We start from the raw sequence: 16499 nt of genomic DNA, 5'->3' as shown, positions 1-16499 counted from the left end.
CGTAAAGCAAACACTGCGACAATTCATCTTTAAACTCTTTCAAATCACTGGAAGAGATAGAAGTCAATTTGCTACCATAGCGATACTTTCTAATTTCTGGTTCTGCGAAAAGACCTCCACGAACTCCAAAACGTTGGGACAAGCGAGCTAACGACATTTCTATCCTGTCTTCCTCTGACAAGCCAGGAGTGTCAGAAACCAAATTAGCAATCGTTTGTGCAGCTGTTCTAACACAAGCTGCTTGTAACAAAGTCAAACGAGTTCCCTTAAAGGGCGAAGCTGCCATCAAGGCCATAACACGATTTTTAAAGAAGACAAATGGCATATTATTACCATCGTAACCAATCAAGGCCGCCTTATCGAAGAACGTCCTACTATTTTGGTATTCAAAAAAGCAATCCTGCTGTTGAGAACTCGATTTAGCGGGAGAAGACAAGCTATATCCCTTAAGGGGCTGAGTGGGCTCAGTCACATGCACAGCCTGATCACGATCCTCAAACACGTTAAAATCAGGAGACACGATACGCCTCTCACAACCACCTAAATTACGTGTAGCTGGGCGATCAGCAACTAGCGGCGCAGAAAACTTTGAAGGGGGCAAAGCATTACTGCTAATGGCGGCCCCGTGACCTGTACGCTCTGGGGGAGGAGTTCGGTTGTAATTTGCAGACCTTGGCTCTACAGCCTTCGGAAGACCCTTAGCCGCGGCCCCGAGACCTCCTGAAACAGCTGGAAAACATGTGGATTGTACAGGTCCACTTACGGATTGAACAGGCGTGTGGAAAAGGTTAGGTAAATTAAACTGTGATTGATGTTCACTTCTGGAATGCCTAGAAGAGCCCTTCCTAGAGCTACGCCGGGAGCCCAACTCAGAACGATATTCAGCTAAAACTACCTCTTTACGTTGTTCGGCCCTCAACTGAGCGTCTTTGAGTGCGAACTCAGCAGCTCTAGCTTCAGCTTTCGCGGCGGCCTCAGCAGCTCTCGCGGCAGCCTCTGCTCGTATGGTCTCAGCTCTCGCGGCGGCCTCAGCAGCTCTTGCTTCGGCCTCGGCTTGGATTTGGAGCTCCTCTCGTCTTAGCTGTAGGTTAATTTGTGCAACTATCCGTGACGAGCTCTCAGACATCCTAGTGCTTACATTTGAGGCGCTATCCTCAGGATGTATGTCAGCATCTAACCTATCTGAGAAATCACTTTCTTTTTGTTCGAAGTTATTTTTTAACGAGTTAAATTCGGGATCTACCCTATCACGAAGTTCTGCCAAGATTGCAGAGTTAACAATTTTACTCAAAAGAGCATGGAAATGCCTTAATTCCTCTTCTAAAGTAGATAAGTTAGATCGAAAAATTAACAGTTCCTGCTTATCACTCAAAGAACCTAGGGCCACAGAAAGTTTCCCAATTTGAGTCAAAATATCCCGTCTAAGATGCCGGGCCTCTCGAACTGACTTAGCCTCATCTTTAATGGGTCCCTCCCCAGAATGGCCTGCCCGACCGCAAAGAACATCATCAGGCTTAAACTCAGTCGAGTCGACGGCGGTCGAGTCCCTGTCACCACCGAGTGTAGACATATTAAATGTTAGGGCTAAATTTAACAATTAAAAAATTAAGTTACACAAACACACAAAATTACAGTAGTTATAAAAAACTTAACTGCAAAGACCGTAAAAATACAAAAAAGAATTTAAATGCACGATACCGTAGCTGTACGAGTATGTGAAGTCCAAACGTCCACAAAACTTGCTTGGATTCTTCCACTTGAATCTTCAAGCACAGATGGATTGCCTTTAATCTTCTTTCTTGCCAATGAATGTCAAAGTTATTTTTCTTCTGTACCAAACTGAGAAGAAATGTCTTTACTTTTTAGCTTAAAGTTCTTCAGTTGCCTACCGAGAAGAAATGTCTTTAATTTTCTTTGCTTCTTTAGACTACCAACCAATAAGATCTTCTTTTATTATTTCTTTGCTTCTAAGTGCTTCTGTGCCAAACACTAGACAGAGAATCGTCTTTTATTTTTTATGCTTTAATTTCTTGGCCCACCAGCTAACAAGAACTCGTCTTTTATTTTTTATGGTCACAGCGGTAAACCATAATCTCTTCTTGGGAAAATTTTAACATAAAGTTCCCTAATCCGTTCGTCTGTATATAATGACCGAAGAAACACACACTTGAACTTCTTTTCAAACAGTGTATTCCTGTAAAATTAGCCCGAGGCTACCGAAAACGAGGGGGTGCAACGCCTACACCACTTAAACAGTCACTACACAACAGATTACTTGGATAAAAGACGGAACTTTTGTCCAGCTAGCAAGCACTAAGCCAACAGTTAAATGAGCGGCCAACTTTCAAGCAATCATTTTACGAATGAATCAGAAAAGATATCAATATCTCAAATTCACGTAGAAAGTAACTGTGACGCAATAAATGAAAGACAATTATGAAGTCATTCCAACAGGTGTTTAAAGCTGAGGTAATATTTCCTGTTTAAACAGGCCCAAACAAGTCCAAACAAGTTTGACACAAGTCTATGAACGATGGTGCAATTTTGGCACATTTTCTAGCAACTTCCATGACGTAATATTCAGTAGACTTGAACGGTTTTATATGACGTTTGATTTGTACAGAGATTGGCCGTAACAAAAATAGCCTGTGCAAATTAAAAAGTTAATAAATTTCTAATTTGTTCAGGTTTGCTTAGTGCGTTAACTTTTCCGTGTGCTACATGTTTCATAAAAGAATTTGAAGCGTTTCAAGGCATTCTTGTTAGGACAATCATGTTACGTTTGGCCTATAGGCCCATTACTTGACAAAAAACACAAATTGATTGAAGTAAAGATTGATGAGCCACAGTTCGGATAAGGAATAATGCATTGCCTACATGTCTGTATTATTTATTTCCGTCAGACAAAGCTGTCCATATCCAAAACAACGAGATAATACACAGGGAGCGTTCAAATATTACGTAACGCTGTTTTTCCCAATTTTTGTCCCCCCCCCCTCCCCCATGTGACGCCAACGTAACGTTTTTGTCAACCCCCCCCCCCCCTCCCCCACGTGACGCTTTTCCATTACAAAGCCCGTTTTGCCAGTTTATATCAAAATTATGACGTGGAAACACGTGCTGATAAAATATTTTGGTTTGTATGCACCTAAAGCTTAAGGTTGAGTCATAAAATTATAGCTATATTATTTTTTTGGATTAAAACGTTATGTACCTACCGAAGACGTTTAGTAGCCTACAGCAAGCGGATGGAAAATTTGTATTGGTGTAGGCCTATGTGTGGTAATTGTGCCATCATGCCGACAATAATCGAAAGCGAATGTTGCCATGACTCTGCGTTAGCCAAAACCAAAACTGTTTCAAAGTCTTGTTGTTTTGTCGCTTTGCTATTCGATCCAAACGCCCGATTGTAGGCTACTCACAGACCTGTACCTAGGTCGATCGAGTTTTGTTGGTAGGCTACTGCATTGACAGTGGCTTTCACATATCTTGAAAAATCAAAGACAGAAGGAACAGCTTCAGGGATGAGCAGGTGTCTGGACTTGGTGCCTTGTAGCTCTGCCTGTAAATCACGTTGGTAATCGTTGGCCAGAAAATGATTGCTGCACACACGGCAGTGCTTGTTTGCAGGTGGGTCTTTGAGTTTCATCGCCGAGATCCATTTCTTCAGCTTGTCGTCATTATTCAGAGGTAAACGATGAAAGGATACCCCTTTGACGATTCCCCGGTTAATACAATCGGAAGCCATACAAGAAGCCACCATTTTAAGGGCGTAAAAACTCCCTTAGCACAAAATTGTTCGCTGTTTCGGTAGCCTACGCGATTTGTTCCTTGTGTTTGGCTGTTTGCACGCAAAACAGTAGACCTTGGATGCGGCGTTGCCAGCCAAACACGTCATCAAAAATTTTGACCAATCAGAATCATTCAAATCAAAAAAGTTTTTTTAATTAATGGTAACACAAAAAATAAAAAAATTGTTGAAAAACGTTTTATTTCAGAAAGATCTACAAATACAAAAGCCATGTATTTTCATTGCAGTGCACCTTTAAGTTTAAAGCATAAAGACCAAAAACAGTCTTTAATAGGGCTACCATATGTCCTCTTTTAGGAGGATTTGTCCTCTTTTTTCATAAAAAATGAATTGTCCTCCGAGGACACTTGAAAATGCTCAAATGTCCTCTTTTTTGCATTGCTATCATTTTCAACAAGGTTTTATTTTTATGTGACCTTGGCGAAAGCTAAATAAGGCTAAGCAACGATACTGAAAAGTAAGGCTATGTTTTCTGTAGGGACAGTAGAATATCGGGATGCGCAACTACATCCGCTTTTGGCTTATCCGCAACACTAGAAGGGTTACGATTTTTTCTGATTTACAAAATAATGTACATTTTATAGGATATATAAGAAGAATGAAGTTGGTTTTAAAGTAATTTAAGGTTTTCGTTGAAAACAAGCGAGCAACAAAGCGTGAAAAAAAATGTCAAATTGGCAATTGACCCTTCTAATGTTGGCGGAACAACGGAGTTGCGCGTCCCGGTATCTACCGTCCCTAGTTTTCTGTGAGCTGTGGCTGAAGTAGGCTATCCTTGTTTAAGAAAAGTCTTTATTGACTTTGAGGGTGACAATACATTGCTTGCTGTGGATATGGTGGATACATTTATTTCTGTGGCAAACGAAGGCAGTGTTACTCGATGACCATACCAGATGTATTTCTATTGTTCGACTCTTGTGTTGCCTATTTGGATAAATAGACCACTAATTTCATTTTCCGAGTTCACATCCTTTGATAGGATGCTTAATGCTTATGCTGTCTTACCAGAGCCGGTCTTACACCAAAGAATAGGATAACGCTTTTCAGCGGTGTGTGGAAGTATCTGTCAGAGAAAAATGTTGGCATTTATGACCTTAAACTGTTCGATCTATACCAAAGCTAGTGCAAAGGCGTCTTAAACCTGATAACTAGCTTGCATTAGCTTTGTTTAAATCAGTGGTTCTCAACGGAGGCGGTACCACCCCCTGGGGAGGGCGTTTTGATTTTGCAGGGGGGAGATATGATTACCTCGACTTAAGGGGGGCGTTTTGATTATTAGTGGGCATTCTGGTTTAAACCATCTACCGCCCAGCGTAACGATTTCGTCAATAAGCTCGTATCTTCGTGGTAGCATTTAGCTTACTAGGCCTACCTCATACCTGGTGGAAAAGGGATTCAGCTGTGTTGTTCTGCTACATAGCCTACCAAACAGGGAAACCCACTTGACATATCCAAATGAGGTGATCTTCGAACGTTTCTCACTGGCTTTACACCGGGTGTGAAGAAACTGGCACTTTCTCACCAAGCCCAAGGTCCACACTGACTACCAGTAGGCCTATACTATTTTCTGTTTATGCTCGCAAATATATATTTGCTTTTCATCAAATATGGTTACTAGTCTCTAAAACCTTACAGCCTGTTTCACCCTAAAAGGGGGATCATCAATCATTTGAATAACTTAAGGACTTTCTGATGATCTCCCGTTTAGGGTAAAACAGGCTGTAAAGGTTTTAGAGACTGGTAACTAGTCTATATTTGATGTAATTCACTCTGCTTGGTTTTGAGCACTTTTTGTAGTATTAATAGTATTTTTTTTCTCTTTCCATAATTAATCATTTTTGTTGGGGGGCGGTAAAATTTTGCCAGTTTGTGAAGGGGGAGTTGGGCCAAAAAAGGTTGAGAAATACCGGTTTAAATGATGGCACATTAGAAAATGGACAGAATACCGTAGTTCAAATATTGCAGAACTATAGATGTAAAACGCATGTTTTCTGCGGTGAAAATCAAATGAACAGCAAAATGTTCATCAACTGAATCTGACAAATAGATATGTTATGTTTTTTATTTGTCACTTTTGCTACATAGGCCTATAATCATCTAAGATGTAAAAATTGTTTAAACGTAAAAATCCACTGGCATTTTACTTGCTTACTAAACATGTCCTCTTTTTGGGTGATGAAAATATGGTAGGCCTATCCATGGACTTCTAAATAGTAGCATCTGGACTGGAAACTCAGTGGGCAACATGAGGCCAAACAGTTGGCCAACAGCCAAGTAACTAACCCTGTTGGCCAACTGTTGTACCAACTGTTTGGCCCCATGTTGCCCACTGCGTTTCCAGTCCAGATGCTACTATTTAGAAGTTCATGGCCTATCTTTACTGAATTTATTAACAATCAACGTAGCCTAATGTACTTCAATAGCTGCTGAAGTCAATCAGACATCTGTGGTCGATCAAAGTTGTCACTTTCATTGCAAAGCAAACATACGGTAGCCTACTGCTTTCTTGCCGACTTGTGTGAAAAAGCGCTTGAGCATATTTGTTAAATTCGCGACACTCCTATTCAACTTTACGTTTCTTAGCAAAATCCATAAGAAAATATTTAGTGTAAATTCAAAATCTAATTCTAACTGAAAACAAAGAAACTAAAACACAAAGAACTAAAGTTTAACCAACAATCACTATTATTTGTATACGTTTCCGGTTTAATTATTACACTAATCAGCCAAATTTCACTTTGATCTATTTTTCCGGCTTGAGACTGAAGGAGATTCTTACAAGAGACAAAGAAAAAGAATGGAAGGCCCGTTTATGACAGAACCTAACATGTTTGTCACTTGACTAAAAACCGAAAACAAATAATTAAAGAACTAAAAAATAACCAACAGTCACTATTATTTGACGTAGTAAGCAAGTAGTGGTGGATTGCGGCAGAGTGTGGCCGCGGGCCACAATTATATAAAGACCGGAAACTGTCTGCGGCCCGCTCAAAATCCCGTCGCGGGCCGGCCCTCGGGCCGTATGTTGCCCTCCCTGACTTAGAACCTGTATGGAATTACAGTATCGTAGTTGATACTTGAAAGAGATTTTGTTGGTGCTGAATAGGTGCTGTTGGATATGATTTCAGCTTAATTTAGTATCCAAACGACGATACCAGCCAGCACAAATAAACTACCGTACCGTACTCGTAAGCGTTACGTAACGTTTTGCTTGAACCCCCTCCCCCCGATGTGACGCTAACGGAACGCTTTTCATAAACCCCCTCCTCCCCCTCGATAGCGTTACGTAATATTTGAACGGTCCCAAAGGTCACAGAGAGCCACTTTGGATGTCATCAGGGAGCTCACTAAATATGTACTGTTATAAATTTATAGGCTACATACAATGAGAGTTGAAAGTACTCATAACGATAAAAACAATCAGATGACATCAGGTCTGATATCAAGCGATTTGAGGAGTTTGGGCTATGCAGCGGTTAATAAACGAAAACATGTTTTTCCTCAATATTGTGGATCTATATCGAGCCACATCTAATTTCCTAGTCTTGACCAGAATTTATAAGCACATTTTTACGTGTAAAGCCTAGGCTACGTTGAAGGCGTTTCTATTAGAACACAATGGATGAAATGGTATGTTTTAGTCCTAATATCTATACTAGGACAACGCTTTGTCTCAGACCATAGCCTAAAACCAATGATTAGGCTACAGAGTAGACAAATGAGAATTTTATGATGTGATACAATTACTTGTTTCTTCAGCTTTGATGCAATTCCTTGTTGAAGAATTTCCAGCACGAATGTCCCTGAAGGGGGTAGGTTATCACTATTATGGCTGTAAAGTGGATACAGTAGGTTACGTTAAGATATATCGTTAAGCGGCGCTAGTTAGACTCTCATGGTGTGCCTTTGAGCAACGCATTTCAGGACTGCTCTCCATTCAGCAGCACCTAGTGCAGGGGCGCCGGAACGATTTTTGGCAGGGGGGCAGGATTATGAAAAAAAGCCAAATTTTTTAAAAGTTTTAAGATAAGATATAGCGATAATGCTCATCTGTCAGCTCACTATCGAGTAATGATACAAGTGTCCGGCACCCAAAGAAGGGCATAGCCTAATGCTATTTTATAATGATGTAACTTACTGTGTTGCAGAAATTTGTGCCGTGAATATTATTTTGAGGCAAAAATGAAAGATTATAACTAGGCTAAAAGTGAATAGCAGAAATTGTTATAACTTATTGCAAAATGTGCAGTATAGCTTACATGACCTTAAAACGGCACCATTGCCCCCTCGCTTCCGGCGCCCCAGACCTAATGGATGGAATAATTCCCAGGTAACAACACTTCAACAATTGGAAACTTCACTCTGTCAATCTCGGTAACCGGCCCTGCGTCAAAAGCCCGAAATTACCAGGAATACTTATCAAAGCTTTCCCAGTCCGAGGATAAAGATTCAAAACCAACCAACGCTACATAATCTATTTTGTTCTTACCAAACTTCTTCATTGCTGTCTGCTGCACTTTTTGACGAATCATCATCTTCTTGTCTGTAACAAGACCATGGGCCATTTTTTACAATTTAAAGTTGGTTTGGATACCTTAGCCAGTCAGCAAACCCAACTGGGGTCCAGTAAAAATTCAAGTGGGTACTTGGGCATGTGGGTATACCATGTGGGGTGGGTTATTTATGGGTCACAAATGTACTAACACAAGTCTAATTTTTCATGTTTGTTTAAAGAACTGTCCCAAAACGAGCCCCTTCTCTTAATTTCAACTTCTTAGTATTTTCTTTTAGTTTGGAAAAGAAAGCAGAAAATCTGTGATCCAGATTACAAAGGACATCAGTCCAACACCCTTCGGAATCGTTTTTTTTTTTTCAAACTGGGCTTCAAACAAGAACTTGAGCCCGCAGACAAATATAACTGGAGCCTAGTTGGGGCCAAAATATTGTCTGTTTGTTACCCAGATGGGCCCCAGTTGCTATTGTTGGCTGGGTTACCAACCGAAAATAGCCTAAATCTTATCAATTAGGTCAGGGCTTCCCAAACTGGGGGTCGCGTAACGAACTTCGGGGGTAACACTTATGTGCAAGATGCTGTGAAAGTTATTAGCCTAACTTTATTGAGAGTCGTGCAGTCAATAGGCTACCCGCATTTTGTAAGCTTATAGTGAAATATGGAATAGGAGTTTAAAACCCTCTTTGCTGCATTGTAAACGTGGATTTCGAAATTATGAGCCAATGCTTTAAGAAGTTATCAGTGTTAAAAATTCAAGTCGTGACTTTTCCAACGAAAAAAAGTTTGGAGTTTGTCCGCTATTTTTGTAAAGACGTTTTTGGAAAGGCTTTTCAAATTATGTTATTTGTCAGGTTTGCTTGAAAAAGGGGAATGAATTCAATTAGTCCTTCCAAGGAAAAAACATCTATGTTTTTACATTGAAATTTAAAGTTGGAGCGTTCATCATAAATTAAACATCTAGAAACAAAAGATTGAAAATGATTTATTTGAGATGAGTTATTGTCATTTGCTTAAAATTGAAGAATGCTTAAAATTTCATGGAAGGATAAAATTACAAACAAAGATGTAATATCCAGAATACAAACCAACATGGAAGTTCTACAAACAATTAAATCAAGAAAATTGAAATATTTTGGCCACATGATTCGCAATAATTCTATTCAAATACAACTACTAGAAGGAAAAATGAACGGCAAACGAAATAGGGGCAGACCACCAAGAATATCGACACTTGTCAAAACTGTTGAAAGAGTTTAAAAAGTATTTTTATCTAGAGTTGGACAATACCAATTTAGATTGGATCCAAAACCCATTTGCAATGCAAAAAACAAAGTACCGCGCACCTCTCTTTAAAATCTCGGGAAAGATTTGCAGATCTATCTTTTGACTCGAAGTGGTGGCTTGAATTTTCTGGAAAAAAGTTTCACACTTTTTGGCTTAGCCTAACGTCAGAGCGGAATATTCACCATTATATGGCTTAGCAGTAACCGCACTCCTGCCGTTTGTCTCCACGTATATGTGCGTGTCAGTGTTTTCAATGTTGATAAAATAACGTTCCAGCGGAAGTAACATTGAAACCGCCTTGAGACCAGCATTGACAAACATCGAGCGACGGCTAGACTTGCTTTGTAGCAGAGCGCAGTCGCACCCATCACACTGAATAAATGTGTGTACTTTTTTATTTTGTTTCCAGCAGGCTACAAGTAGTAGCCTTCGATTACGGATAGCTTGTTTTTAGTTTTCGCTTAAAGCCTTTCAATAATATCACAAACGTATATTTCGCATTGTTTGTCCTTTTAACCGTAAAGGGTCGAGGACAATTTTAGAAGATTAAAGGGGTCTCGAGCAAAAAAGTTTGGGAAGCCCTGAATTAGGTTATAGGCTATTTGTGGTTTTACTTTACTATAAGTTGCTTGAAGAGACGCACAAGGCTTTGCATGTGTAATATTTTGGCCTCAACTAATCCTTTTAGCCCTAATGCTAAAGCATAGACTTCTAGCGTTTGCTTTCACATGCAAAATAAGCACAAATAATTTTTATGGAGTATTTGCAACTCACATGTCATTTAGGCAATTGTTCAATATTTAACGGTGAAATTGTTGGCTGCTACAGACTAATGTTAAATTCATTTGGGATAAACGGCAGGTGGCTTCTCTTTTCCATTCCGTGAGGCGTGAGTAGCATCTATATAGAGTAGCTTAATTAGGCCTACTAACCTGCAAAAAAGGAAACTCACCTACACAGAGCCTTGAACTGGACGCACAGCTGCAAAGTCTAAGGCAGGGGTCACCAAACTTTTTTCTCTGAAGGCCGGATTGCTGCGAGATTAACAGCTGCGGGCCGGATGCAAATTGCGAAAAGATATACAACTATTTAGACTCTCCATTGACTTGAATTGAGCACAATAAATAACAAAGTCAGCGGTGGAATAGCAAAATTGTGATGAAAATCGTAAGGTTGCTGGAAAAGATATCCGCTGCTGTGATACACTACAGGACATCGTGCTCTTGAAAAAACATTACATCTTTCCAAATTTGGTCTATAGGCTGTCCCCATTTGTAGTGGCCTAATGATAAACAACAACGCTAGTCCTTTACAACAAGTTTGGTAACTTTTTTTCCTTAGCTGATATTTCCGCAGCACGCGGTGGGCCGGATGAAATCAGTTCGCGGGCCGTAGTTTGGTGACCCCTGGTCTAAGGAAAACAAAAACCTGCCTCCGACAAGTAGGCTATGGATATGCCCTATTGCAGCTAATCACAGACCACAGAATGTGGTGTAACGTGGCTCAATTGATTAGGGGACAGTGTCCCCGGGACACCTCAGAAGCACAAGAGTTTAACTTGGCATGAAAATTAGACAATTTGTAGACCATAAAAGTCGAAAGTTTAGCAATTATTCAGTAAACCTATTCGTAATAAAGCATGGCCATTTTTACCTTTTCTAAACTTGGCCTATTTGCAAACTCATACGATATAGCATAGCCTACACATGAAAAAGTCTTATAACAAACAAAAATCCAATTCCTTAGAGTTAAGTATGAATGCATGTGATGTAAAATTTTACCAATCTAACTGCAATCAATTCTATTAGCTATACCGTTAATTTTGCTTTTTATTAGCCTCTTTTCAATAGAAATTTAGTAAATATTACTCAGGGCCGTGTTAACTGCCCCCTGTGCCTCCCGGACGGGGAGGGGCTACGGTTGTTTTGGCGCCCACTCATCTTAGTCTGTTTAATGTTTTTTGACTGGGTAAACATGAAAGAAGGACAATCAATAGCTTAAATCATGCAAGGCCGTGTTTACTGCTTCCCAAACCTCCGGTTGGGGCCCAGCAGCTCCACCGTCTAGTGGTCTACGCAAATTTAGTTCCTGCAGCGTTTTTCGGCTTGTACTGTAATTGCAGCCTACAAATGTAACATTTCATATATTTTTTTTTCATTTTTGTAGATTTTTGGGTATGCATACTTTCAGTTAGGGACAGTGGAATAGCCTACCGGGGCCCGGGGCGACTCACTTTATTGATTCTCCTTGCGATACTGTTGGAGGGTCACTGCAAAATTCAAAAATTAGCAGAACTGAAGATTGGCGGAACATTTTTGCTACAATTTGTTTTCTTCTAAAACATCTAGCCTAAGAGTTGTTTACTTTTTGCTGAGATGATAAATGCGAATTTTCTCTCTACATTGAAAGAATTTGCGACCATAACCTAACGCTTTCTGTTCCCTATTTGTAAGAGCTATCATTATACATAGGGGCCCACAAGCGGATTTCGGTAAAGCCCAAGATCGTGCTCACACGACCCTGCTCATACGTTAATTACACCTTAAAACTTACATTGCACTCGCTCCACTTAGTAGACCGTTGGTGGAACAAGAATTGCTTGTTTCCTGTTCGACTGTTTGTGAAGAAACAATAGGTCCATCATCCTCACTGTATAAAATGGAGGCAGTGTCATTTAATTATTAAAAAAACAGGTTCCTGTTACATTGTTTGTTGAAAGTATATTTTTGCATAGATTTTACAAGCATACTTAGTAGCATGCCTTTACTAAATCCGCATCTGAGTTTAAATTTCTTTAAATCTCAATAATCCATTGACTCTGAAGCAAACCTTGCATCACATTTGCAGTAGTGCTCATATTGTCCAATCAATGCATTTGAATGAGCTCTTTTGCTGAACTCAACAACACCATATTGCTCAATCAGAAAACGACAAAACCTAACGTCTACTTTACATTGTAGGTGATTTGACAGTTTTGAAACTCACAATTAGCCTACAATTAGGGTAGGCTATGCAGGAAAAGCTTCAACAAAAATTAGCTTATAGACCTAGGCTACTTTCTATTAAATTAAAATATGCAGCTATACTGTAATCTGCAGTCAACCAGCTCTAGCAAGCAGTAAACATTTTTAAAAAGTTTAGAAATGCCCCTCAAGAGAATCTTGATTAAACTACGCCCCTGGTTCTACACACCAAGCAAGGCTACGGTACGTGATAAACGGAGTTGATGGTTGCGTTACCACCGATTGTCTCGGTGGTAACGGTTAGATGCAACCCTTATTAAATATAAAAATGTGTGTGTGTTTTCGTTGAACCGTGTCTTTGAAACCCATGTTATGGTTTTGCTGAAGTTAGGTTACTGCTGTAGGTGTAGGCCAGCGGTTCTCAACCGGTGGGCCATGGTTCACTAGTGGGCCATGGAAAGATTTTGAGGTGGGCCACAGACCTATTTAAAATTTGCCAGAGTTAGTGAAAAAATTAGTTTCATTTGTGTTACTATAGTTAATTTTACACTTGTGTGTTTAGTTTAGTTTTTTTGATTGTAGCAACAATGAATGATGCTGCTGTAATTTGCTGCGGAATGGTAATCTCCATTCTAATTATTGAAATAATAATTTTGGTGGCGTAATGTAGGTGTAGGTAGCCTAATCAATGCCGTCTGTTGCATAAATAATATACGAACGTTAATTTTAAGCAACTACAGTACAACAGTGTGGTTCTTATAGGGAGCCACTTGGCTCAGGGGCGCCGGAAGCGGGGGGGCAGGGGGGGCGGATGCCCCCCCCTGCCCTCAATTTTTCTGCAGATGGAGGGGCAGGGGGGGGGCAATAGTGCCCTAATAAAGTCATGTAAGCTACTGCACATTTTGCAATATAACAATTTCTGCTATTCGCTTTTAGCCTAATTATAATCTTTCATTTTTGCCTCAAAATAATATTTACGGCAAAAAATTTTGCAACACAGTAGCGTATAGGCCTTAAAACTCGTTTTTTTTTCGGCAGCCATCGTGGCCTACCGTTAGCTCCTTCTCGGCAGCCAAATCTGCGTGTTGGAGGCCAAAATAAAAATAACGATATCACAAGTAAATAGAATTAAACTTGCAACAATGCTAAAATAATCACTTAGCATTGATGAAGTCTGGGCCTGGGCGACGTCCTACAATAGAATCGTTGCACCACGCAATAACTGCTTTATCGGGATTGTAATCCTGTACTGCGGGACCATCTAACGACACTCGCACGAGTGTCTCCAATGTGGCTGTTAAAGAAGTACGCTACTCCCCTAGAATTCGTTTTAGCAACGAAAAACAACGTTCGACATGTGTTGACGATGACGGCAAGGTAATAAAATAAGTATTTTAATGATGTGAAAGACATTACTAAACGAAGCATGATTTTTGCAAAATAAGATCAAAAAATATTTTCCCCTCGGATGTCAACTAACCCAGTTATCCTTTTTAACAACGATTCAATGTCCGACAACATCGAATCGACATAAAAACGACAATATTGCCAGCCGTCGTAAATTGGCACTTCGGATTAAGACTTTGTTAAAATAAACGTCGAGAATTACAAACAAGACTGACAGCGCTGGTGATCGCAGATGGATATATTCCATCAATAATAAATATTCTCGTACAATGCAACAGTGGCGATTATGACGCGCTGACCTAATTTTGCGTCACTCTTTGATACTACATATTTTCAACAGTTAATCCACGATCATTTTATTGCGAAATTAAATAATTGGCTAGAAGAGACCGGCGGCCAAACTTGGCCGATTGAGGAGGTAGCACCGGCGGTCATTCAAGCACTACTAAGCGGCCATGGCCGCAGGCTTCTTTAACCGTTTGTCCTGTGACGGGGGGTCGGGTGGGATTTGGTACTTTTCAAAGCAATATTACTAAAGAACTACGCAATCCACAGCTTTGAAATTTTTTGACTTTTCCTAAAAGTTATTCAAGAATTTATTTCGATTTAAATGACGTTGCTATTGTCTATAGTTTTAGAGATATAACATGATTTTCATAACATACTCTGGTATTTTAGCCTGCTACTAGCTAGCCCTTTTGTTTTCAAATTATACGGATTAATAGGATTACTGAGTGCCGCCGTGCGTGGAACTGCGACGCAGCTATCTCATGACTTGGTTTTGTTGGAACGCATTCAACCGTAATGATTCCGCCTTTTGTTTGCAAACTCGAGTTTTGAGTTGCTTTGATTAATCTTTTAATTACATCTGAGTTTCTTTGAAATTATCAGAGAGCATACGATAAACCATGTTGAAAAAGATGTCATTTTACATAGTTTTCTATGGCGAATACATTTTGTTTCTAACTTATAACAAGAAGCAATACGAAAATTCTTGACAAAACTCAGTTTATCTCATAAAACAAACCGACTGATGTGGTAAGTTTCTTGTTGATTTCTTGTCGGAAAATAACAAGGAGTGAGTTCTTGACCCCCCAATAAACTTCTGCAGTACCGGTACACCTATATTCACATGGATGTTGCTAAAATGTATTATAAAACCGAGAGATTGAAGAATACTGAAAAGAACTTGACATCGGCTATCTAAATTGCTCTGCTTTTGTGGAAAAACACGCGCAACTAAATTATTGTGCTTTGACAAACAATGCACATATTGTATTAGCACTGAATCTTTACCTAAATGGTAATTTTGCAGTTGCTTGAGAGATTACAAAATTATTTTTTCTCTAAGAGGATTCAAAAGTTTGATACATCTCAGCAGAAACACTATTAGGACCAACTCAATAAATTCAAACTGTTTATTCAAATGTTGGTTTTCAAAAGCTTATTTTCAGAAAACGGTGTAAACCTATATCTTTTTCTCAATAAATTTGGACATTTATGTCATTTGGAGTAAAGTTGTTGGTTGGGTTGAAAGAATCTGAAATCAATGCCTCGTTTTTGTAACGTATTGCAACGTAATCTATCAGTCAGCCGCTTTTGTGCCCTTTTGTTTTCGAATACATTTCCGTGCCAAAAGATTGGGTTTTGTAATAACGCCATCAACCGCGAAGTTGCATTCTTTGACTGCATCTCAAACGCTATACCATTCTCAGCAATTTTTCTAAAGCATTGTTACACAAAATGCATATCTGACAAAATAAGGGAAATATGTTGAATTGAATCATTTTTTATACGGATCGTTTTCCTTGTCTCATAAAATTAATTAGAAAAAAGGAAAAACGAATTTTATCGTTTGGCATAAAAATTTGTAGGCCTATATTGAGGTTCACCTTGGTTTGCAGGAGAAATGAAAATCACTACAAAGGATTGCTGCTCTAAGTGATTTTCACAGCTATTTGATCCTACGCGATGATATCAATTATAGTTTCTATCAGATGAAACTTGTTCAAACTATTTTTTTTTAAAACTATGGTTCATTCAAGAATATAGTACTTTGTAAATATAACTTACTTCATTTTTGTGTTTTTACTTCGACTTTTTCACAAGCAAGGCTTTACACAAAACAACTTCAGTGTGAGACTACCCAGTAATGTCGATAAGTAATTTTTAACATGAGTCGATTGACCAGAGTAGCCTAAGTGGACCAGAAAGCTGTGGCAAAAACTTGATTACTTTTTATCAAAATGTTTGCACATTGGGAACAGCAATCACTTTGTTTCACATCAGCAAGTCACTTTTTGTCATTGGTTCAACGTCTGCAGACGTCTGAACTAATATACAACAAAATTGGTTTTCTGGGTCTTTGGTTCGGAAAAACATCATTATGATGTATTGTGACGTGGTCTATCGGCCAGCAGTAGTTTACGCGCTTTTTGTTTTTGAGTGTGTATCAATCACAAAAGATGGCTTTTGCAGTAACGCCGTCAACCGCAAACTGCATCTAAAGTGCTATTTCAAA

The 16499-nt window shown here is 39.3% G+C and overlaps 1 protein-coding gene across 1 annotated transcript in view; it reads right to left on the bottom strand.

Annotated features, from left to right (window-relative positions):
* Positions 1-7206: 7206 nt before the first annotated feature.
* The window catches only part of LOC145782517 (uncharacterized), a 31744-nt gene continuing 22451 nt past the window's right edge, over positions 7207-16499 (bottom strand). Inside the window, exons 5-7 of the mRNA XM_082594324.1 lie at positions 12162-12257; positions 8301-8354; positions 7207-7614 (exon numbers count right to left, since the gene is read on the bottom strand). Coding sequence (XP_082450450.1) covers positions 7539-7614; positions 8301-8354; positions 12162-12257 — 226 coding nt within the window. The 3' untranslated portion in view covers positions 7207-7538. The remainder of the gene's footprint in view (positions 7615-8300; positions 8355-12161; positions 12258-16499) is intronic.

The sequence above is a fragment of the Aplidium turbinatum genome, chromosome 1 (genome assembly GCF_918807975.1).
Source record: "Aplidium turbinatum chromosome 1, kaAplTurb1.1, whole genome shotgun sequence".
NCBI lineage: Eukaryota > Metazoa > Chordata > Ascidiacea > Aplousobranchia > Polyclinidae > Aplidium > Aplidium turbinatum.
The sequence above is the reverse complement of the archived record's forward strand: the minus strand, read 5'-3'. Positions and strand labels throughout refer to the sequence as shown.